Source organism: Thalassophryne amazonica, chromosome 10, assembly GCF_902500255.1.
Source record: "Thalassophryne amazonica chromosome 10, fThaAma1.1, whole genome shotgun sequence".
Classification (NCBI taxonomy): domain Eukaryota; kingdom Metazoa; phylum Chordata; class Actinopteri; order Batrachoidiformes; family Batrachoididae; genus Thalassophryne; species Thalassophryne amazonica.
In genome coordinates this window covers 27,634,183-27,657,731 of record NC_047112.1, presented here as the reverse complement: position 1 = coordinate 27,657,731, position 23,549 = coordinate 27,634,183, and the positions used below count along the sequence as shown (strand labels likewise).

General features: G+C 39.3%; 1 protein-coding gene across 1 annotated transcript in view; it reads left to right on the top strand.

The window, feature by feature from the left end:
• Positions 1 to 1,507: 1,507 nt before the first annotated feature.
• The window catches only part of erich3 (glutamate-rich 3), a 44,004-nt gene continuing 21,962 nt past the window's right edge, over positions 1,508 to 23,549 (top strand). Inside the window, exons 1-12 of the mRNA XM_034179633.1 lie at positions 1,508 to 1,671; positions 2,561 to 2,654; positions 4,645 to 4,770; positions 4,852 to 4,923; positions 5,123 to 5,251; positions 9,784 to 9,945; positions 10,420 to 10,629; positions 13,536 to 13,716; positions 13,967 to 14,153; positions 14,261 to 14,481; positions 14,579 to 14,710; positions 15,111 to 15,482. Of these exons, the coding sequence (XP_034035524.1) occupies positions 1,652 to 1,671; positions 2,561 to 2,654; positions 4,645 to 4,770; positions 4,852 to 4,923; positions 5,123 to 5,251; positions 9,784 to 9,945; positions 10,420 to 10,629; positions 13,536 to 13,716; positions 13,967 to 14,153; positions 14,261 to 14,481; positions 14,579 to 14,710; positions 15,111 to 15,482 (1,906 nt within the window). The 5' untranslated portion in view covers positions 1,508 to 1,651. The remainder of the gene's footprint in view (positions 1,672 to 2,560; positions 2,655 to 4,644; positions 4,771 to 4,851; positions 4,924 to 5,122; positions 5,252 to 9,783; positions 9,946 to 10,419; positions 10,630 to 13,535; positions 13,717 to 13,966; positions 14,154 to 14,260; positions 14,482 to 14,578; positions 14,711 to 15,110; positions 15,483 to 23,549) is intronic.

The window sequence follows — 23,549 nt, the reverse complement described above, 5'->3', positions numbered from 1 at the left end:
GTAATGTGATGTACACACTGGTAAGTAAATGAGGATTTTGTAAGTTAAGTTACTAGATGCAGGTACAAGATGCCTCTTTATCCAGTTTTAATATACATAGAAGACAACTCAGTCTTGAATAAAAGTATATTTTATTGATTTGTACCTATATTATATTTGCTACCATTATTTCTCCAATGTTTGTCCAATCTATTTTTAAAATGAATTACACATCGGTGCTGTTATTCCTTCCTCTGGCAGGCTGTTCCATGAATCCACCACTCACTGTAAAAGAGAATTTCCTCAAATCCAGATGTGACCTTTTTTTTAAATAATTTCTTCCTTCTGTAGTCTTCTGATATTGGGAGATCAGGAGTACATTCACTTGCAGTATGTGCCTTGTGCTTTATTATGCACAGACTTTGGCACACGGCTAAGCATGTCCATGTGCAAGCAATTAAAAAAATAATAAGAAAAACCCCACTGTCCTATTTCAGAGATTTAATTATTCTTCCATCCGTGGTATTTAAACACAATGCTAAATTATTATGCTGCATTCTGCTGGCACAATACACAGCTATACACCCCAGATTTCATTTTTACCCAACGTACAATGAGAATAAAGACTATTCTATTCTATCCCTGCACACAGCATGCACAGATATGTGTGTGCATCATCGCACACAGGCCCTAAGATGTGCATGTGTGTTTATTTGTGACATATTGATGGCTGTAATTATCACAAGCTGCAGCAAAGTGTACTCTGGTCTACAAGTTATGCATGGAGACATTTATTCTCAAAGAAAAAACCAAATGAGGTAAATCATTAAACTCTTTAAATATGTCTGATGTTTATAATGAATTGATTTCTTTTTAAATTTTGTGCATGGGGAAGCAGCAGCCTGTGCAGTTTCTCAACTGTAATCTATTAATGTTGCCAAGGTTTCAAAGACACAAAATACAAACACAATCTGCACCCATTAAATTTCCTTTTGACCTTTTGACCTTTTGACCTCATGTTGCAGGTGCAAACTTCACCTGTTTGCATGTTCCCTCCCACATTTTGCACATTTGGACAAACATCAAATTGCATATTCATAAAGGCAAAAATCACTAAATTGACAATACACACCATTTTGCACATTTGGCAGATGCAAACCTCAGTGTGTTCCGTCAGTAAATGAGCATCCAGGTGAGTGCAGTAGTGTTTTCACACATTTTCATGCAAAACTTTAAGTCAGGCCCAAAATGTAACCAATAAATCATTAGTGATAATAATCCTGAATAAATGAGCATCAATAAAAGTAGGTCAGTGTCATTAGATAAAAACTGTAGTTTGCAAAACAATATGCTCTTCAACATCAGTGGTGAAAGGTGATTTATTTTATTTGAAAAAAATCCGTTCTGCAGCGCGTTTATTGTTTTGTTTAAAATGCTGTCCTATGTGTAAGTGGAGACCAGCTGGCAGCATCGTCACGTAATCTCCCATGGCAACCTGAGAGTGTTTTGCTGAGGGACAAGTGCAGCGTCTGTCCGACTGCGCCGACAAGTCACTGCTGCACTTTGTCACAGATATTTACCTTCATTTGCTTTACGTTGGACTATTTTGTCTTCCAGCAAGAACTGAGCAGCACTTCCAACTCTTTGAGTTAAATTCAAAGAGAGTGAAATCATGAGTCATCTCAACCCAGGGTAAGTGCAAATGAATGTTTTTATGTGGAGCAGGCTGGGATTCTTGTTTCACTGAAACAGTTTCACATCAATTTTCATGTGGATTTTAAATTTGTGAAGACCTGTAGTTTTCATCCTTCATTATTATTATTATTATCCATCCATCCATTTTCTATGCCTGTCCAATTAAGAGTCACAGGGGGCTGGAGCCTATCCCAGCAGTCATCGGGTGTGAGGAAAGGGTCAGCTTGGACAAAATATTATTATGATGAAGATGACAACAAATATGTGTAACAAGCAAAAACGTGTGGACTACAAATTCAGCGTATCTAAATTTTGACCTATAGTTTGATATTTAAATGTTAAAACTTGTTCCACAACCAACACAAGCTCTGCCAGTGTCTAATGATAACAAGATGACATCCGACAGAAAACAAACACTGTATTATCACGATGTCAATATTTTAGTCATTTGTGGTTTTCTGTTTACAATAATCTACACAAGAATATTCATTTATTCTAGTGGGAGCCACAAAAATGTTTCAGATACGTCTACCGCCACCTTTTGTACTTAATTATGTGCACAACTGTGCAATTTATCCTGTGCAATAATTTTACTATAGCTGTACATACTTATACTCACTTTATTCTATTTTTCACATAATGTGTGTACATCAGTATTTATGGACCCCCCAGCAAACATTGCAATATACTGTACATTAGTCACCTTTGTAAATATTTTTCTTTTCCTTTACTACTGTATGACTCTTGCTCCTATATACTCATATATATTTGCAGAATGTTGCAAATGGAATATTTTTAATTACTGATTACTATTTATTTTTAATTCTTTGGTCAACATTACTTGGTTATTACTGGAATTTGTTTTTACTGGATTTATTTTCCACAGGCTTATTTCAGGATATAACAGCCTCACAGACAAACACCTTGCTGGATATTTCAGCAACGCTCGGATTAGAAGACACCTCCAAAGAACAGGACTGGTATGTGAGCATTGTTAACTCTGACAGCGACAAATGTAACGGTGTAATCCTCTGAATGTCCATGAAAACTGACAAAATGTAATTTCTTGTTGAAAACTACCTTTATTTCTGTGGTGTGTCACAAAATCTCAGCTACTTTTATTGTTGGTAAAGTATAACCCCAAATGAGAGAAAGGTGGGACATAGCCTACGGAGAAGGGAAAGAAAGTGATCTTTATGTTTACTTTTTTTTGTTTCATTGCAGACAGTATGAAACCATGATTTCATCTTTTGTGTGTTCAATATAATATCATATGTTAAAATAAGATCAACTTTATTTATCTTGAAGGAAAAAATACATCCATTCTGCATTTAGGCCCTGCAACACATTCCAAAAACAAAAGTGTAATTTGAAAAAAAAAAAATAAAATGTATAAATTTGAAGGACAAGCTCAATCAAGGCAAATCAATATTTGGTAAATCACATTTTTTTTCACCATAATATCAAAACTAAGAGAGCTAGAAGAATTATGTCAAGTGCATATGAATCACAAAACACAATACCATCTGTTGAACTACGTGATGTCACAATGACATCTCGATTGACATTATATTAAATACTTTTTAAAAAAAATCACATTTTCTGCAATAACCTCAACACCAAGAGAGCTAGAAGGACGATCTCATATGAATCAGCAAACAGACTGCCATATGCTGATTTTGTAGATGACATCTTGATACACAGTATCACATCTGCTCATCTATTTGTAGTTTTAGGATCACTGAGAAAAGTGTGGTTTTTGGTCGTCTACTGTCGCATGACGACATTTGTTGATGTCATTATGACATCACTTACACATCAGCACATGGCAGTCTGTTTGCTTATTCATATGCAATTATTATTCAAACCAGATGTGATCTTGTTTTAAATAATGTCAATTCAACTAAAGCAACATTAACTATTGATGTCACCTGACCATCAACCTAATGTTAAAAATGAGTTTTCATTTAAGCAACATCAGTGATTGGCATCCCCTGACACCTCATATGTGCATATATATATATATATATATATATAAGTGATCTTTCAGTCTGATGGGATTTGATCCAAGAACCTTCGGCTTGCTTCTCAGCATACACTAAGTATACTTAGATATTTTTGTATATTTGTCAATATACACCACATGTAATTAGATTTTTTTTTTTTTTTTTTTTTTTTTGTATACTTGCCAGTATAAACTAATTATACTGTAAGTATATCTGTTCAGAACATGTCTGGTAAGTACATAAGTAACAAAGTATAGTCCCTTATTTTTAGTTTAAAAGAGGTCTACTATATTGGGCAGCACGGTGGATTAGTGGTTAGCACTGTTGCCTCACAGCAAGAAGGTCATGGGTTCGATTCCCACCTGTGGCCTTTCTGTGTGGAGTTTGCATGTTCTCCTCATGTTTGCGTGGGTTTGCTCTGGGTGCTCTGGTTTCCTCCTACATTTAAAGACATGCAGGTTAGGTGAATTGGAAACTTTATAATTGTCCAGGTGTCCCTTGCAAAAGAGGTCTTGATCTCAACAGGACTAACCTGGTTAAATAAAGATTAAATTTAAATACTGCTAGTAAACGCAATGGTGGAATACAGAGACAGTTGGCTGTGTGCTGGCGTAATGCACAGCTCTGTGCACCAAAACTGGCACACATACTCCTTAGACATTACTCTTTTGAAAAAAAATCGATTGGCCACTTGAATATTCAATAGGCAGCCGGGTAGGGGTCAGTTGAAGAATTACACAGGGGCCAAATTTAAAAGATATTCCAATCATATTGAAAACTATACTACATTATTTGTCTGATCACAAAGATTCCAAAAAGGTATAGTTTGGACTATCTGTGACTGAATGTTATGCGGTAAAAACAGCAATTTTGGACCTCCTTGGTGAAGATGATAAAATACTGTATGTTTGTGACAAAAAAGTGCTTGTTGACTGAACCCTCTCCATATTATTTCTTCTGTCAGCTCACCAGGAGCGGACGGATCATTCCAGACAAGGAATACAGACAAAAACTGATCCAAAGAGCCCACCACAGACGCATCAGGGAATGTTTGGCCCAGGCCATTTTCCACAAAGTGCTGGAACTGGAGGTGAGAAGAACAAAGACAGTCATGTCATCTGTGCTCCTGCTTGGTTAATAAATTATACAAGTAAACCCCGTGTCTGCACAGCGTCTACATCAGACAGAGATTAAAAGGAAACTGGAGGAGTTTGAAAGGAGAGAAAGAGTGCATAAACTCAAGGTACATAATTCAGAATAATCACTGCTTTATTTTGGAATTCAATTTAAAGTTGATCCAATATATAGAATGTTGGCACTAAGTAACCCCCTGACCCCAATTTACTCCCAAATAGCAGCAATTTCCTACAACTGATGTTTTGTGGATTTCAGTTTGCACCAAAAGCTGCACAAAACGGTAACGACTCACTGTGTTTTTGAAGGAGGAACGCTGCAAAAGGTATGAAGAAGGCATCATCCACATCCTGTCACCACGCCCCCCCACAGGTGCTAGGGGCATGCGCACACAGCATTCTGGGCCAGAGGGGGTGCACTCTGAAACCTCAGAGTCTGTGAGTTTTTCACCTGTGCACAAGCATCTTGTATTGACTTCTTTTTTTATTTCTTACCTCTGCCAACAACGTTGGACGGACGTTATGTGATTGCATGCGTTTGTTTGTTCGTTTGTTGGATAATTAATAGTTAGTCTCCCGGGCACAGTTCTGCATCTACTGTCATAAAGTTTGGTCATACGGTTCAGATAATCCTAGAGTAGAGTGAGTTCATTTTTCAAGGTCATACCTCAAGTTTCAAGGTCACGTAAAAGTGAAAATTGCATAATCAGCTATAACTTCAGAACTACTTACCATAGAAACTTCAGATTTGGCTCGTTGTTACTCTTAGGGAGACGCTTTCTGATTGACCAGCCTTTGATTTTGACCAAAAGTTCAGTCAAGGTCAAAGTTGACCAGAAAAATTAATATTCTGTATTTAAATCTGATGCATGCAAGTGGTCTGTATATACAGTGAGGAAAATAAGTATTTGAACACCCTGCGATTTTGCAAGTTCTCCCACTTAGAAATCATGGAGGGGTCTGAAATTTTCATCTTAGGTGCATGTCCACTGTGAGAGACATAATCTAAAAAAAAGAAATCCGGAAATCACAGTGTATGATTTTTTTAATAATTTATCTGTATATTACTGCTGCAAATAAGTATTTGAACACCTACCAATCAGCAAGAATTCTGTCTCTTACAGACCTGTTAATTTTTCTTTAAGAAGCCCTCTTATTCTGCACTCTTTACCTGTATTAATTGCACCTGTTTGAACTTGTTACCTGTATAAAAGACACCTGTTCACACACTCAATCAATCACACTCCAATCTGTCCACCATAGCCAAGACCAAAGAGCTGTCTAAGGACACCAGGGACAAAACTGTAGACCTGCACAAGGCTGGGATGGACTACAGGACAACAGGCAAGCAGCTTGGTAGAAGACAACAACTGTTATGATTATGTATTAGAAAGTGGAAGAAACACAAGATGACTGTCAATCTCCCTCGGTCTGGGATTCCTGCAAGATCTCACTTTGTGGGGTAAGGATGATTCTGAGAAAGCTCAGAACTACACAGGAGGACCTGGTCAATGACCTGAAGAGAGTTGGGACCACAGTCACAAAGATTACATTAGTAACACATGATGCTGTCATGGTTTAAAATCCTGCAGGGCAGCAAGGTCCCCCTGCTCAAGCCAGCACATGTTCAGGCTCATTTGAAGTTCACCAGTGACCATCTGGATGATCCAGAGGCGGCATGGGAGAAGGTCATGTGGTCAGATGAGACCAGAATAGAGCTTTTTGGAATCAACTCCACTTACCATGTTTAGAGGATGAGAACAACCCCAAGAAAATCACCCCAACCGTGAAGCATGTGGGTGGAAACATCATACTCTGGGGGTGCTCTTCTGCAAAGGGGACAGGCCGACTGCACCGTATTGAAGGGAGCATGGATGGGGTCATGTATTGACAGATTTTGGCAAACAACCTCCTTCCCTCAGTAAGAGCATTGAAGATGGGTCATGGATAGGTCTTCTGGCATGACAATGACCCCAAACACACAGCCAGGGCAACTAAGGCGGGGCTCCGTAAGAAGCATTTCAAGGTCCTGGAGTGGCCTGGACAGTCTCCAGAACTGAACTCAATAGAAAATCTTTGGAGGGAGCTGAAACTGCAAACCTGAAAGATTTGGAGAAGATCTGTATGGAGGAGTGGACCAAAATCCCTGCTGCAGTGTGTGCAAACCTGGTGAAAAACTACAGGAAACGTTTGATCTCTGTAATTGCAAACAAAGGCTACTGTACCAAATATTAACATTGATTTTCACAGGTGTTCAAATACTTATTTGCAGCAGTAACATACAAATAAATTATTTAAAAAATCATACATTGTCATTTCTGGATTTTTTTATTTTTTTATTTTTTAGATTATGTCTCTCACAGTGGACATGCACCTAAGATGAAAATTTCAGACCCCTCCGTGATTTCTAAGTGGGAGAACTTGCAAAATTGCAGGGTGTTCAAATACTTATTTTCCTCACTGTATGTGGTCCTACACTACAGTGAATTTACTTTTAAAGGTCACACAAAACATAAAAATGCATAATCAGTTTAGATCCCGTTTGAATTTCAACATTGTGAAGTGTCGTTTTGGTCAACATTTAATTGAATTTTTAAGTGAAACCACTTGCAGGACATTGTTGGCTTCATGCCAGAGCTCTTTCAGATCCGACTTGAATTTTATCATTTTGAAGTTCCAGTTCGGTCAACGTTTCTTTCATAGTGTCAAAAAAGAACTACTCTGTTGGTGGAAGTACTTGTGCTCTCTGAGCACAGCTCTGGTTATTTATTTATTTATTAAATTGTCAAATTAGTTTTACTGAATATGTACATTGTGGTGTTTAGTTTGCCACCCATGAAAGGCAAATCTGAACTCTGTTCAGTCACTTTAATTTGTTGACTCTGGAGAATGTTCTGCTGTTTTTGTGTCAGCGTCACCTGGGTGGGAAGGAAATTAGAAATGTGACTTTATTTTAATAGTAATGCTTTCAACTGACAAGTGTGATTTTTGCTTAAAGAATTCCCCAAAGAACATGGGTTGGGTATAAATCATTCCTCACAGAAGTGTGAAAAATTGACCAAATAAAGTGAAAGAAGACATTTTTTTCACATTGTTATGTGAATATGTGGATTATTGCTGTTTGGTATATTTTGAAGTGCTGAGTTAAACACATTATCTTTTTAAAACATGCTGATGCTTGACTAAATAAAACTGGTTCTTATGTCTCTTTGAAATCCGTCTTTTCATGTCTGCAAACGTTTGGTACGGCAGCATGTTCCAGCATGTTTAAAATAGACAACAATATGCAAAAGAGCCGTGACATTTCTGGGAAGATGACTCTTGTACACGCACACTGTATCATCTAGTCAGGTCTTTAAGTATTTGTACAGCAGTATTTTCATAATTTGCTTCTGGACACCTCAACAATGGAGCTGAACTAAGACAATCAAGATGGTCTTGTAGAGTTGACTTTAATTCAAAAGGTTCAACAAAGATATAACACTAAACATTTAGGAATTACAGCTCTTATTATATGCAGTCTCTTCATTTTTAGAAGCAGCAAATATCGGGACAATTTAGATATAAATATTATTGTTCATACAGCTGCTAATTTTTACAGCCACTTTTCCTTAGATGACTCAGGATGGATATATCAACATTTCTAAGTCACTGACAATGTCTTTGATGTAATTTACATCAGTCGTTAAGAAATACAAATAGTATAGTTCTGTATTGTAAATCGGTTTGGAGTAACGGAGCGCCTTGGGGCAACTGTTTGTTGTGATTTGGCGCTATATAAGAAAAAAGTTGATTGATTGATTGATTGATTGATTAATGACTGTGCAAGGAGGAGGCTCGTGAGGGAAGCTGCCAAGACACCATGACAACTCTGAAGGCATTACAGGCTTCTGTGGTGGGAGAAACTGCATTGTGCAACTTTTGTCTGTTGCACCTCCAGCATCATGGTGAAGGATTTGCATGCAAGAAAACATATCAAATTGATACTCGAGTCTCCCATGAGCCTTCTGGCAAACTAGAGCTGAACGTTCACATCTTCTTTTTTAACAAAATCTTGCTCTGTGCCACTCTACCGTGCTGCGGTATAACTTGCGATCCAACAGACAAAAGTTGCACTTTGCCAAGTTACTACAATTGTAACTACAGAAGCCTTTCCTAGTTATCATTGCTGACTCAGTGGCTTCCCTCACTCCTCTTTCTTGCATGGTCACTCAGTTTGAGAAGCATCTACATCAGACAGGTTTACCATACTGATTCTATTACTTGTGATTGATAAAAAATTATGTTGAAAACATGTTCAGTGTCTTAGAAGTGTTCATGTTTCCATTTCCGGACTTGTCTAAAGAAAACTGGCTGCAAAATTGATTATTTGTATTGAAATAATCCTCATATCCATGTTTGTCCAATTACTTATGGTCTGTGAAAATGGAGGAACTGTGTATGCAAATGGCCAGAATTCCTAACTAGTTAATACAATAGTTTTGTTAAACTCTATGAATTGAAACTAAAAGTCAACACTCCTACGGGCCACAATTCATTGTGATGATGTACAGTAGCAAAATTACAAAAAAAGTTGTCACTGTACAAATACTTATGGGTATATTAAACTATTCATAAACTTAATTGAAACTATTAATAAAGGCAACAATAAGCAGCTTGCCAAAGTGTACATATACAGTGCATCCGGAAAGTATTCACAGCAAAAATTTCAAACACAAACTTTTCACATTGTCATTATAGGGTACTGTGTGGAGAATTTTGAGGGAAAAAAATGAATGTCATCCATTTTGGAATAAGGCTGTATGATAACAAAATGTGGAATAAGTGCATTGCTGTGAATACTTTCTGGGTGCACTGTAGGCTGAACTCACTGACCTTTGGGCCAGACTGGTTGGACAACTAAGACCTGTGCATGTGTGACAGCCTGTGACTGTTTACACTCTGTGTGTGTGTACCTGTGTTTGCTGCAGCCAGGCTCCTCTCGACCAAACACCGCTCCAGGAAAAATGCAGAGGCCGGTACGTCTGAAGCCCCTCCACAGCAGCAGTACGACAACTTCAGTCAGACGAAGCGCCCCCTACAGGCAGCATGAGTTCTCTCGTGAAGCAACCAACCAGACATTCAACTACACGGTGAGACCGTGACCCACGAGACACTCATTCATTCAACCACTCATTTCCCCGTGCATCACAACCAGAAATTTATCTTTATGATGAATTACATATGTTAGATTATTTTCAAAAGATGTATAAACTAAGTAAAATACTGTCTAATCTGCAAAATAAGACATTAAGAAGCAAATCCATAATGTTTAGTTGGTGCTAGATGGGTAAATATCCATGTTCCAGTGATTCTCAAGTTTTGAGTGGTGGGCTTGTGACCAGAGGCTCCTCGGGTTGATTTCCTGTCACACAGGAAAAGTTCTCTTGGGCAAGGAATGAAGTTGCTCTTGGTGTGCAGTTGAGCATGGTAGCACGCTGATATCAGTGTGTGAGTGTGAATGGGTGACTGTGAGGCATCACTGTAAAGCACTTTGAATGTCTGCATCAGGTGGAAAAAAGCACAAGAGCACACTCAGTTTAATAAGTTTTCTAACTTTTCTCCAGGAGAACAAGGACTCCAGGAGGCGTTTGACCAAGGTGGAGGTCTCCCATGGCATCTCACCCTACTGCCTCCCTGTCATTAACAATTTTATCACCCCTGTGCCTCCGACCTCTAAAAAGAGGGAGGTGGGTGTAAAGGTGACTCCCAGTGGCACGCTGCGGGGCCGCAGGCTTCGTCCTACCACCGCCTCCAGTGGACCTGACGTCATTGAGGTCTTTATCCCTGTTTATGTTTTCCCTAGCAACAGTATTTTCCACAGCCACGTGTAGCACCCTTAGATTAATTTGCAATGGCAATTCAAAATTCCATTTAATTTTCAAGACCTAGCAGGTGCGGATTAAATATCTAAATGCAGAGGTACATTTTATGTCTAGAATGAAAATAAGCACCAGTTTTACAAAACCGGAAATGCCTGATTCACATTTTATGACAGTTGCTCTGTAGCCTTGGTGAGTATGAGATTACTGGTAATGTAATAATGTACTGAGGATAGAAAAGAAAAAGAAAAAGCTATCCACTGTAATACAAAAATATACAGTAGTGTTCAGAATAATAGTGCTATGTGACTAAAAAGATTAATCCAGGTTTTGAGTATATTTCTTATTGTTACATGGGAAACAAGGTACCAGTAAATTCAGTAGATTCTCACAAATCAAACAAGACCAAGCATTCATGATATGCACACTGTTAAGGCTATGAAATTGGGCTATTAGTAAAAAAAAAGTAGAAAAGGGGGTGTTCACAATAATAGCAGCATCTGCTGTTGACGCTACAAACTCAAAACTACAGTATTATGTTCAAACTGCTTTTTTAGCAATCTTGGGAATCACTAAACTAGTCTTTAGTTGTATAACCACAGTTTTTCATGATTTCTTCACATCTGCAAGGCATTAATTTTGTTGGTTTGGAACCAAGATTTTACTCGTTTACTAGTGTGCTTGGGGGTCATTGTCTTGTTGAAACACCCATTTCAAGGGCATGTCCTCTTCAGCATAAGGCAACATGACCTCTTCAAGCATTTTGACATATCAAAAGTGATCCATGATACCTGGTATGCGATATATAGGCCCAACACCATAGTAGGAGAAACATGCCCATATCATGATGCTTGCACCACCATGCTTCACTGTGAACTGTGGCTTGAATTCAGAGTTTGGGGGTCGTCTCACAAACTGTCTGCGGCCCTTGGATCCAAAAAGAACAGTTTTACTCAGTCCAAAAATATTCCTCCATTTCTCTTTAGGCCAGTTGATGTGCTCTTTGGCAAATTGTAACCTCTTCTCCACGTCTTATTTAACAGAGGGACTTTGCGGGGGATTCTTGCAAATAAATTAGATTCACACAGGCGTCTTCTAACTGTCACAGCACTTACAGGTAACTCCAGACTGTCTTTGATCATCCTGGAGCTTATCAATGGGTGAGCCTTTGCCATTCTGGTTATTTTTCTATCCATTTTGATGGTTGTTTTCATTTTCTTCCACATGTCTTTGGTTTTTTGTCCATTTTAAAGCATTGGAGATCATTGTAGATGAACAGCCTATAATTTTTTGCACCTGCATATAAGTTTTCTCCTCTCCAATCAACTTTTTAATCAAACTACGCTGTTCTTCTGAACAATGTCTTGAACGTCCCATTTTCCTCAGGCTTTCAAAGAGAAAAGCATGTTCAACAGGTGCTGGCTTCATCCTTAAATAGGGGACACCTGATTCACACCTGTTTGTTCCACAAAACTGACAAACTCACTGACTGAATGCCACACTACTATTATTGTGAACACCCCCTTTTCTACTTTTTTTTTAATAATAGCCCAATTTCATAGCCTTAAGAGTGTGCATATCATGAATGCTTGGTCTTGTTGGATTTGTGAGAATCTACTGAATCTTCTGGTACCTTGTTTCCCATGTAACAATAAGAAATATACTCAAAACCTGGATTAATCTTTTTAGTCACATAGCACTACTATTATTCTGAACACTACTGTATAATCTGATTACAGATATATTTTATGCAAAAGTACAAGCAACAACAACAGTGGATCTGTGGTATCATGCTCATCACTCTGCTGTCAGCTGAAACAGAGTGAAACTTACTTTTGTGGGAGATGGACTGTGTGCAGACTGTCTCCACACCAGAGCTCTGGCGCCTGGAGTCTGAGAGTGCTGTCTTTTCTGTAGCTACTTCCATAGTGCAGTTTGTGTCAAGTGTATTCTGTTTTTAGATAATGGAAAATGCCCCAAACCATTATTAGATCACTGCATACGTATGACATCTGCTTGGAAATCCAGAATGAAATCTCTTTCTAACAATATTTTGCCTGACAAAATAAGAAAATAAAAGTTAATGACAACAGAAACTGAGAACCAACATGACTGAAGTTTACATGTCGTCAATTCATAGAAATTTTTGCCATTATTTTGTTTTTGATGCAGAAATAGGAACAAGGTCACAGCACAATTCATTTTGTTTTCTAAAGTGATCCAACCCTGATGATTCTGAATTCCAAGTTTGCGTCAACAAGTTATTTATGCTGAACATAATGTCAACACAGTACAGTTGACTACTGTGCTTGTAAAGAATCATGGTGACCACATATCATACCAACCATGGTTGACATGAACCATTATTATCATTTGAAGTTAGTGAGACTGCATTTGTTGACTGCAGTGAATGTTTATCTATTTCCTACACCAGCTAAACACACCATTTTGATGTAACAGTGTAAGAGCTGAATTACAGTATGCATTAAACACCGTTATTGGTTAATTTCACAAAAATTCACTGTAGATCATTTATAATTATTGAGGAAATACACCTCATTCTAGATAATATTGACATTTATTTTCTCTGCTGTCTGCATTTGGTATTGAGATAATCCAAAAATTAATTATAAAGTAATCAGTTTATGCCATGTTAATACTTGGATCAGAATTCCCACAATTTTAATCTATAAATCCAATATTGTCACTTTCCGAAAATAATGGTCTAAGTCATTTGTTGGAAAATATGACTTAGGTCATTATTTTAGGAATGTGACAATATGCTTGTTTTCACATTTTAAGAATGATCCTTAAATCAGTTGTATAGATATCAAACTAATAACCAAAGCTGCTTCTTTCAGGGGCCTCTACCTCTTAGGAGTTCTGTGCACCAAAGTGGAGTCTCTGTGCACATGGTGTACTTTGGCAAAACAGTACACCTTTCTCACGACCTGCTTGACCTGAGAGATGATGTCAAAGTGTTTCAGCAGCACTGTGGAGGAGAGAACCTCTGTGTGTACAGGGGCAAACTCTACGAGGGAGGTCAGTATGATGACCCGTAATTGTGCTTGTAGGTGTACATGGACGCCTTTAGAGTTGATGTGTGTTAAAGCACATAAATGTCAAGTGTCATCAATTACTGGCTTGTGGCACAGAGAATGTTGTAGAGGGTTGTGTGCCTGAGTGACAGGTAGCAATACCTGTCAGGTAGCAATACCTGTCACTGATTTGTAGTGGTGCAGTGTAATATTTCTCATGGAAAGCTTGCCCATACCTTACATCATTCCTTCAGATACATTCCAGTTTGTGTCGCGGAGACATCAAGGGTTTCCCTTCAGCTTGACCTTCTTCCTGAATGGACTCCAGGTAGAGCGGCTGAGCTCCTGCTGTGAGTTCAAACACAGGAAGGGTTCCCGACTCGGAGGAAGACACGGACACTTTGGCTTCATCAGCGTAAAGGGAGCATCACCCTGCTACAAGTACATTCTCCCAGTGAAGGCACACTATGCACAAAAGGGACTATTCAATTTCTTATTATACAATTCAAATAAAGTTAAGTTTTTTCAGAATGTTATGGTTATTTTAGGTGTATCATAGCAGTGGGACTGGACAAAAAGCCTTTGCCTCCGCCACAGAGGGTCAAGCAGGAAGAAATAAGGGAGGAGATGGTCACCAGCCCTCAGGAGGCTTCTGAGGTGGAGATGGAGATGAGTGGAAACAACATAAACCATGAAACCAAACATCCACAGGACATGGAGATGCAAACAAAAGAGGATACACCACTCGAGGACGACAAACTCCAAGATGGTAACTATATGATCTTTAGTCCATATTGTCCAGCTGCATAAAGACACATCACACAAGGAGTATTACTTCAAGATACCTTCACTGTTCCGCTCCTCAGACTATGAAGAGGACTTTGAAGCTGATGATGCAGAAGACACAGCAAAAAAAGAAATTAAATCTCCATCTCCATCTAGCAAAAGTGAGAAGAAGGTTAGAGATGACTCTGAGACTGAAGATGACGTGAAGAATGGTGGGTGAATCTCCTTGTTTGAACACATCCATCAAGATGTGAGAAGGAAATCAGGCAGCATGTCTTCAAACAGTCATGTTTAAAGTTCTGACACAGAATAACTCAGTATTGGGCGGTCTGTTCAAAAGCAGCCTTCTTCTCATTTGTGCTGAAGCCTGCAGCCCATGTCTGTTGAATTATTATCAGTCTGAAAGGTTTAAATATTTGGTTCGTCAAAATTAATGTATCGTTTGAGTAAATTTGATGACTAATTTTGATACAACTTTCTCAACTTTTAGTAATTTATAGTGACATAATGTGTAATGTCCAGCATTTTCTCTTTGCTCACATTTAAGTGAATTGAAACTTTATGATTTGAGGTTGGTTTGATCTCCGTCACAATGCACTATCTTGCTTGCAGAAGACACAACGTTTCATTCAGGCTCCAGCATCTCAGACAGTGACAGGGAGGAGAGTGATACAGAAGCTCCAAATGAGATTGAAGTGTACCAGAAAGCAGAACAACATGAAGATGTCCATGAGATCCTTGAACAGGAAACTGTTCCACCACATGAAAATGATGAACAGAATCCAGAAGTAGGTGGTGCTGAGGCCATGTCTGCTGTCGTTAAAGGCTCAGATTTACAGGATAGTGTTTGGGACAGTACAGAGATAGAGGTCTCCGACAGCGTCCCACCAAGGAGCCAGACTAAAGGAAATGCTGACACCTCTGGGGACAACCTCACAGAAAAAAGTAGATGTGAGAGCAAACAGGAAGAGGAACCAGAGAGGGGTAAGTATAAACTAACAAAACCCAAGTGTGGAGATTTCTCCTGAGTGAGAACATGGACCTGCCCTTTCTTCTGCAGTGGTATTTCCACTATTAGAACAAGGATTGTTACCATGACAACGTGATCGAATTCAGGATCATTTCCATGACAAGGTGCAATTTCTGAGCTAAAATAAAAAAAAAGGGTCATGATTGTCACACATTTCTGTCAAGAGGTTCTTTTTAGTGGTTTGTGGATCAAGTGCGCAAGGACAATTAAATCCTCCAGAGGTGGAACACTGTGCATCCAGAAAGTATTCACAGCAATGCACATTTTCCACATTTTGTTACAGCCTTATTCCAAAATGAATGAAATTAATTTTTTCCTCAATTCTATACACAATGCCCCATAATGACAATGTGAAATTTTTTTTTTGATTTTTGAAACTTTATTAAAACTTAAAAAAAAAACCCAAAAAAAACCTAAGAAATCACATGTACATAAGTATTTACAGCCTTTGCCATGAAGCTCAAAATTGAGCTCATGTGTATCCTGTTTCCACTGATCATCCTTGAGATGTTTCTACAGCTTAATTGGAGTCCACCTGGGGTAAATTTAGTTGATGGGACATGATTTGGAAAGCCACACACCTGTCTACATATAAGGTCCCACAGTTAACAGTGCATCTGGGGAAGGGTACAGAAACATTTCTGCTGCTTTGAAGGTCCCAATGAGCACAGTGGCCTCCATTATCCGTAAATGGAAGAAGTTCTGATCCACCAGGACTCTTCCTAGAGCTGGGGAGAAAGGCCTTAGTCAGGGAGGTGACCAAGAACCTGATGGTCACTCTGTCACAGCTCCAGCATTCCTCTGTGGAGCAAGGAGAACCTTCTTATGGGGTATTGTGTGTAGAATTTTGAGGGGAAAAATTAATTTACTACATTTTGCAATAAGGCTGTAACATAACAAAATGTGGAAAAATTGAAGTGCTGTGAATACTTTTCAGATGCACTATACATCACACTGCACAGACGCAATAATACGAGCTACACAAGCAGTCTTCTCTCCTCAGCAAAACAAACGCTCTACCTCTCAGTGAATATACATAGACTGTAGCTAGGTCCTCCTCCATTGTTGAGTACCGCCTCTCCCAGTCAGACATAATTTACCATCCTGCTGTCTGCACCAACATCACTCCCAATCCAAGGTTTAGTGGGTCACTCCTCAAAATAAGAGGCTTCATTGCATAAGGAATTCTGAGTATTGTTTTGCTAATATGAAAACTCTCCAGTTGTAGTGAAAAGCCCCTTTTACACTGGGCCTGCATTGAGTTGCATATGCTGCTTATCTAATATGCAGGAATGTCTGCGTCAAGGCTCCCTGACGCATGAAATCTGCTGTACATGAGAGTAAACTCGTCTTAAACTCATTGTAAATCATTGTAAACTGTGCACAGCTTCGTGCAAGTACGCAAAGAAAATTTTGAAATGTTCAAAATCTCCTTCACGCATTAATTATGTGAACTTCATGTGAACATTACACAAACAAGTCAAAAACACAGCGTGCGCGTGCGAGCGATTGCGTCAGCGCACCGCATCAGAGCACAGCTCGTCTGAACGATTATAATGAGATGTTAAATCTATCATAAACATAATTTTACAGCTGTACACAAGAAGGGATGAACATGCAACTGTTTTACCAAGCTATTACAATATAAGCATGACAAATAATTACATTTTTAGATGGCTCCAAATACGTTCTACACCTCATTAAGTGCATGCGCGAGAGAAAAGCAGCAACTGGAGCGCTTCCTCTGTGATTCCGGAAGCAATTAGAGCCAATTTAACAGCCAGCTTGGACAGAAAATGATTATCCATACAAAATAATTATTGTATATATGCAGCGCACACGCGTGGCAGCCAGGGGAACAAACACGGCAACCAGCTGGGGAACCGCTGGAACACTGTGGGGTGGGATCATCACAACATGGTGCGTGCAAGTGCGCAGATCAAAGTCATGCAAGTGTCAGGCACCTTCAGTTGCATGCAGCAGGGGGAGAGCAGACTGCTTGGACACGCAGATGCAGTAGTGGTTTCTGGTACCAGGCAAACCGGGCAGCCCCCAGGGCAGCATGAAAAGGCAGGGAGCAGGCTCTCTTGTCCCCGTGCACTATGCAGTGCTTAGGCCTCTGGACAGAGCCATCCTGCTCCGCTCAGCGCGATCCTGCTGTCTGGGCTGCCTGAGCATCTCCTCTGGCAGTGCAAAGTGCGCTTATGACACAGCACAGAACCAGAACTCTGTACCACATTTCGCTGCAGATCATCCAGCACCAAAAGGAAGGAAGGACGAGGTAGGCAGCCAGTTTATAACATAAACGGCGCTTGAAATTGGACAGAGTGTAAGAACAGGTTTGAATCTCACTGGAGAGGACAAACTACCCACTCGTGGAAAAAAAAAGTGCAGAAAGGACAACCTGCCTGTTTGTAAGGAGGGTTTAGAACTTGAGCCACATTCAAAATTATTAGCTGAAGTGACTTGAATCTGCCCTTTTTTGTGTGTGTGCCTGCATGTGACGCAGTGTACACTTGTTAACCCTCACCACATAACATGGTTGTTCAACAAAATATATAATTAATTTAACAAAATATACAATTAATTGTATTGTATTTTACAGTATCCATCCATCCATTTTCTTCCGCTTTATCTGGAGTCGGGTCACGGGGGCAGCAGCTCAAGCAAAGCCGCCCAGACCTCCCAATCCACACACACCTCCCCCAGCTCCTCCGGGGGAACCCCAAGGCATTCCCAAGCCAGCCGAGAGATGTAGTCCCTCCAGCGTGTCCTGGGTCTTCCCCGGGGCCTCCTCCCAATGGGACGTGCCCGGAACACCTGTCCAGCAAGGCGTCCAGGGGGCATCTGGAAAAGATGCCCGAGCCACCTCAACTGATTCCTTTCGATGTGGAGGAGCAGCGGCTCGACTCCGAGCTCCTCCCGAGTGACCGAGCTCCTCACCCTATGTCTATGGGAGCGCCCAGCCACCCTGCGGAGGAAACTCATCTCGGCCGCTTGTACTCGCGATCTCGTTCTTTCGGTCATGAGCCAAGTCTCATAACCATAGGTGAGGATCGGAACATAGATCGATCGGTAAATTGAAAGCTTTGCCCCCCTACTCAGCTCTCTCTTCACAGTATACAGTATATTCTGTTTAATATTTAAACAACTGAGGTATGTGGGACAGAACTAGATTAAGATAGCAAAATAATAAAATTTGCTAAATTTTGTTTTCTTTGGGACAGGAGGGGTGCTCGGAGGGGTCTTGCCTGAGAAGTAATTCAGTGTAGAACCGCCACTGCGCAGATAGAGTTGATATATTGGAAAAAGTCAGAAAGCATTATTTCCAGGAGTTAATGGACTTTATTCCTGATTTCTCTTCTGGTTTATCATTTTTCCTGTGCCACGCTGCAGGTGTGCGCTCTGATGTGTGTTCTAGTTTATCTTTCTTCTTGTGCAGTGCTGCAAGTGTGCTCTCTGATTCCCTTCTAGTTTATCTTTCTTCTTGTGCAGCGCTGAAGGTGTGTGCTCTGATTTCTGTTCTAGTTTATCATTCTTCCTGTGACCACGGAGCTGCAGCCAGTTATCACGCGTGTGCGTGTGGGATCCGTCCATGAGTGGATGTGGAGATGTCCTCTAGTTGTACTGGATGTGGACATGTCCTCTCTCTGGCAGTCGGTCTGTGAGCAGGAGTTAATGGACTTTATTTAACACATCGTGAGATAATTTGAGGAGGTGAGCACACAGGGCTGCAGCCAGGCTGTAATGACCTTTTTTTTTCCTTTAGTTGTTCACTTTGAGTGGTATAGTTACTGCATTGTTTACGGTAAAAAAAGTTGACAACATCCTGCGGGATTTATAGCTCGGCAACAATGGAGGTACAGCAGGAATCATAATTGGCACCGGGTAGTGTGCTATTGCATGGGCGTGGCATACAGTCACCTTAAGTACACTGTAAAAATGTCTGTGAAAATTACAGTGAAAAACTAGTGACATGGCAACAGGAATAAACCATAAAGCAAGAAGAAGCTTATTGTTGTAGAATAAACATTGAATTACCATAAATTTAAAAATTGTCAAAAATGTTATTTTTAATTGTTTTAACGTGAAATATATGGTGAAAAGCTGAAATGGTGACAGCATTGGACAGTCATATTAAAAATAGCACATTACTGTATTATTCACGGAATATCACCCAAGTCATCCAGAGGCATACATTTTTAACTTATGGTTCAAATTTTAACCTACTCATTTTGGACAAGTTATTTAAAATTACTGTCATGTCTGAAGTTTTATAAAGTGAAAATATCAGATATATGTTTTCGTTTTAAAGTAATGTGCTAATTTTTAAGAACCAATCATTGAGGCACTTTTACCCAGAATGCTTTGCGGTCTGTGTTTGTTACAAAACCTCAGAATTAGTGCATTATTCAACATTAAAATATATATGTTATATTTTAACTTTGTACAAATGACAGAATTGACATTAATGGAGTTATTCTATCAGTATTTTCACAAAACCATAAGTTAGTATGACTTTATTTTTTAAGACCTCCGCCTGACCGGAGCATTATGATTAGTAGAGAGCTGATTTTGTGGGTGCTCTCAGGATTTGTCTGTGCAGCTTCCTACAGGGGACAGTATGGTCAAACATGGAAATACTGGCTCATTCTTTGGGTTTTTTGATGCTTTCAAAAGCGATCATGTTAAAAGTCAATTTCAGCTTCTTAGTAATTGCAAATGTACCAGAAAAAACACTGGAATTTATCGATTATCTGTAACTTCCGATACATTTTTGTGCTGTTGTTTTTAGCAGGAATAAACCATAAAATAGGGTAATAAATTATGTGGAATGGATAGAAATTCACCTTAAAAGCAAAGGGTTTATACTGTGAATTGAACAGTCATACCGTCAAGGCATAAATAATTGTGCTGTTGTTTTAACAGAAATTGACCATAAAATAGGACAGTAAATGCTGTGGAATGGATAGTATTTCACTTAAAAAGCAACAGGGTTACATTGTGAATTGTACAGCTATACCATGAGCCTATATACAATTTCACCGTTATTTTAACAGTAACTCATCTTTATTGGAACATTTTCAAACTGTTGTTTTTACAAGTGTTAATATACCTTACCATGAAGCCATATACAATATCACTGTATTTTTTTATGGTAAAAAAAATGGCAACCACAGCTGCCAGTTTTTCACCGTAAATTTGACAAGATTTGTTTTACAGTGTACCATGATGTTGCCTTCAAGTCTCACCCTCTAAATTGGTTGTACCTAACATAAAAACACATCATGTACAATTTCATAAAACTCTAATAATTTTTACTGGTAGCACACAGCCCTTAAAGATTTTGCTCGCAATAACTTTGTCATATAGTATGGTCATTTCCAGATATTTCCAAATTATTTCTGTCAGTTTAATATTGATATGTCAGGACAGAAATTATGGCAATACATTGGAAAATCAAATCTTTTCATATCCCATAAAATAGTTAACACTAAAACATGAATTGTGAGATGCAGTTCTTCTCGTACATGTATCATGCTCCTACAATACCTACATACTGAGGTAGCGAAGATTTTGTAACAATCAAACATTGCATTTTCATTTTATTGATGAAATACTGTTTCATTATTGATAAATTTAAATAAGTCTATGCTTTATATATTTCCACATATATTTTGATCTAGCTCCAAACAATAATATTAATTTATGCCTTGCAGTACTTAATATTCAAAAATGTATGAATCAGCACAAGAACCAATTATACAGCTGTGTAACATAAGAGAACATCCTTTACATGATAATGATATTTAAGTTGCTTGCATCATGACCAAGACTTGCTGCCGTTTCAGTCAGAATATAGGTGGCACTTCTGTCTGTTGTTTTGGTCCTATCCAATGCTGCTGCAAGTCCTGGTGTTACAACAGCTTTAATTCTACTGGCTTTTGTGGCACTGGCATAACAAATTCTTCATCTGGACTTTCTGTGTTCTCTTCACTCTGGCTGGAGACAGTGTCAGCTAGTGAGACATTAGATGGTCCAGGCTCCTCCAGTTTCTCTTTGTATTTTGCTTCTGCAGCCTTCCTTTTTTCTGCTCTTTGTTCTTTGGCAGTTTGTATTTTATCTATGCATGTCATGCATCCTCTACCTTTCTCTCGCTGAGCAAGTAGGAACTGTCTGTCATCTTCAAACTTTATCATTGTTAGGACATCCTGATGTGCCATGTCAAACAAGTCCTCCAAAGATTCACAAAACACTGTTTCATCTTTCTTCTGCTTGTCTGTATTGCGATTCTTGGTCTTTTTCAATGTTTTCCATTTTCCGAACACCTTTTCTAACTTTGTGATCAGATGCTGCTTTGCCCTCAGTGGGATTCTAGCTCTCTCCCAAAAAGGAATTGTCATGTCTATAGAGGTCACAGCAGCATCATGGACAGTTTTCTTCAAATCAGTGTGTTTGAAGAAAAATACCTTGAGTATTTGCCCATTTGAGGGCAATTTGTTTCCCTTTATTTCAGTCAGTGGAACCAATAAGGTATACAAATGTTCTACTTCTAGTAGCTGACATGTTTTACTGAAGTTTCCAGTTAATGGTTAAGCATGTTAAGTCAGCAAGTGTCTCTTTTTACATTTATCTCATGTTAGATTCACCATCACCAAAGATCTGAAAGAAAAGAAGCTGTGAATTGAAGCAAAATTTTCAGCTTGTAGCCTAAAATAACATTTTTGAAAGTATGTTGTTTGTGAGAAATATTTAAACCCAGGTATAGATTTAAATTGAATATAAAATTATACTTTAGTTACACTCAGGTGGTTAACTTCTATCCTCTTTATAAGTGATGTGATTAGATACTGGATAATGGATAACCTATTGCACGGGCACTCGGGCAGCGATAACTGATATATTTACAACCTTCAGCTATGATGTGCTACCTCTAAATATTAATGTATGACAAAAATATTTGGCAGGCTTTCTTTTTTTCCCAAAGCATCATAAAATGAAGGGGTGAGAGTAATGAATTTCCAACTTTTATTTTTTTGAACCACCCTAATATTGCCTCAACTTGCGTGAAAACTACTTCCTTTCTGCATCCAGTGCTCAATGCCGGAAATCCGCAAAAAAATTAAACATGTTTAATTAAACATGTTTAAATAAGCATGTTTAATTTTTTTCGTCCGTTTCGCGTCGCCCCTTTGCGTCCTTCAGCGTATTGTGGCATTAGGCTGCTTAAACTCGCCGTCGACATGACGTTGCATGATACAACTCTGTGTTGGCCTGGTGTGAAAGGGGCTTAAGATATCTCCTGTGCATTGCTCCCTTTAATGATGTTTGATTTGTCCCTGGGTTATTAAATCAATCACCGATTCATTAATTTCCTGCCGCGTATCCTGGTGTGAGCCACAGTGGCAGCAGACCAGACAGCTCATCCCACACATTCCAATCATCAGCCAAGTCCTCTAATTCTTCATGGGGAATTCCAAAGCATTCCTGAGCCAGCAGGTCTTCCCTGGGGCCTCTCTCAGCTGGACATGCTTGGAAGACCTCCCCAGGGAGATGACTAGGGGGCATCCTCACCAGATGCCTAAACCACCTCATCTGGTTCCTTTCAGTGTGAATGATCAGTGGCTCTACTCCAAGTCCCTCCCAGATATTGGAGTTTTTTTTACCCCATCTCTGAGTGGTCATTTTGTTCTTTCAGTCACTGTCCAGACATGACCATAGGTGGAGCACAAATCAAAAGCCTCACCTTCTCGCTCTGCTCTTTCATCACTATGATGGTCCCATACAGTGTCTGCATGACTTCAGATGCAGCCTCAATCTGTTTCATCTATCTAATACTCGTGTTACCCTCACTCACAAACAAGATACTTGAAGATACTTGAACAGCTCCACTTCTACTTGGGGCAGTCACTCTTTGCTGAGGAGACAATCCATCCTTTTCCAACAGAGGAACATGGTCTCAGATTTTGAGGTGCTGATCCTCATCCCTGTCACTCCATGAATCAGTCAACATCATAGAT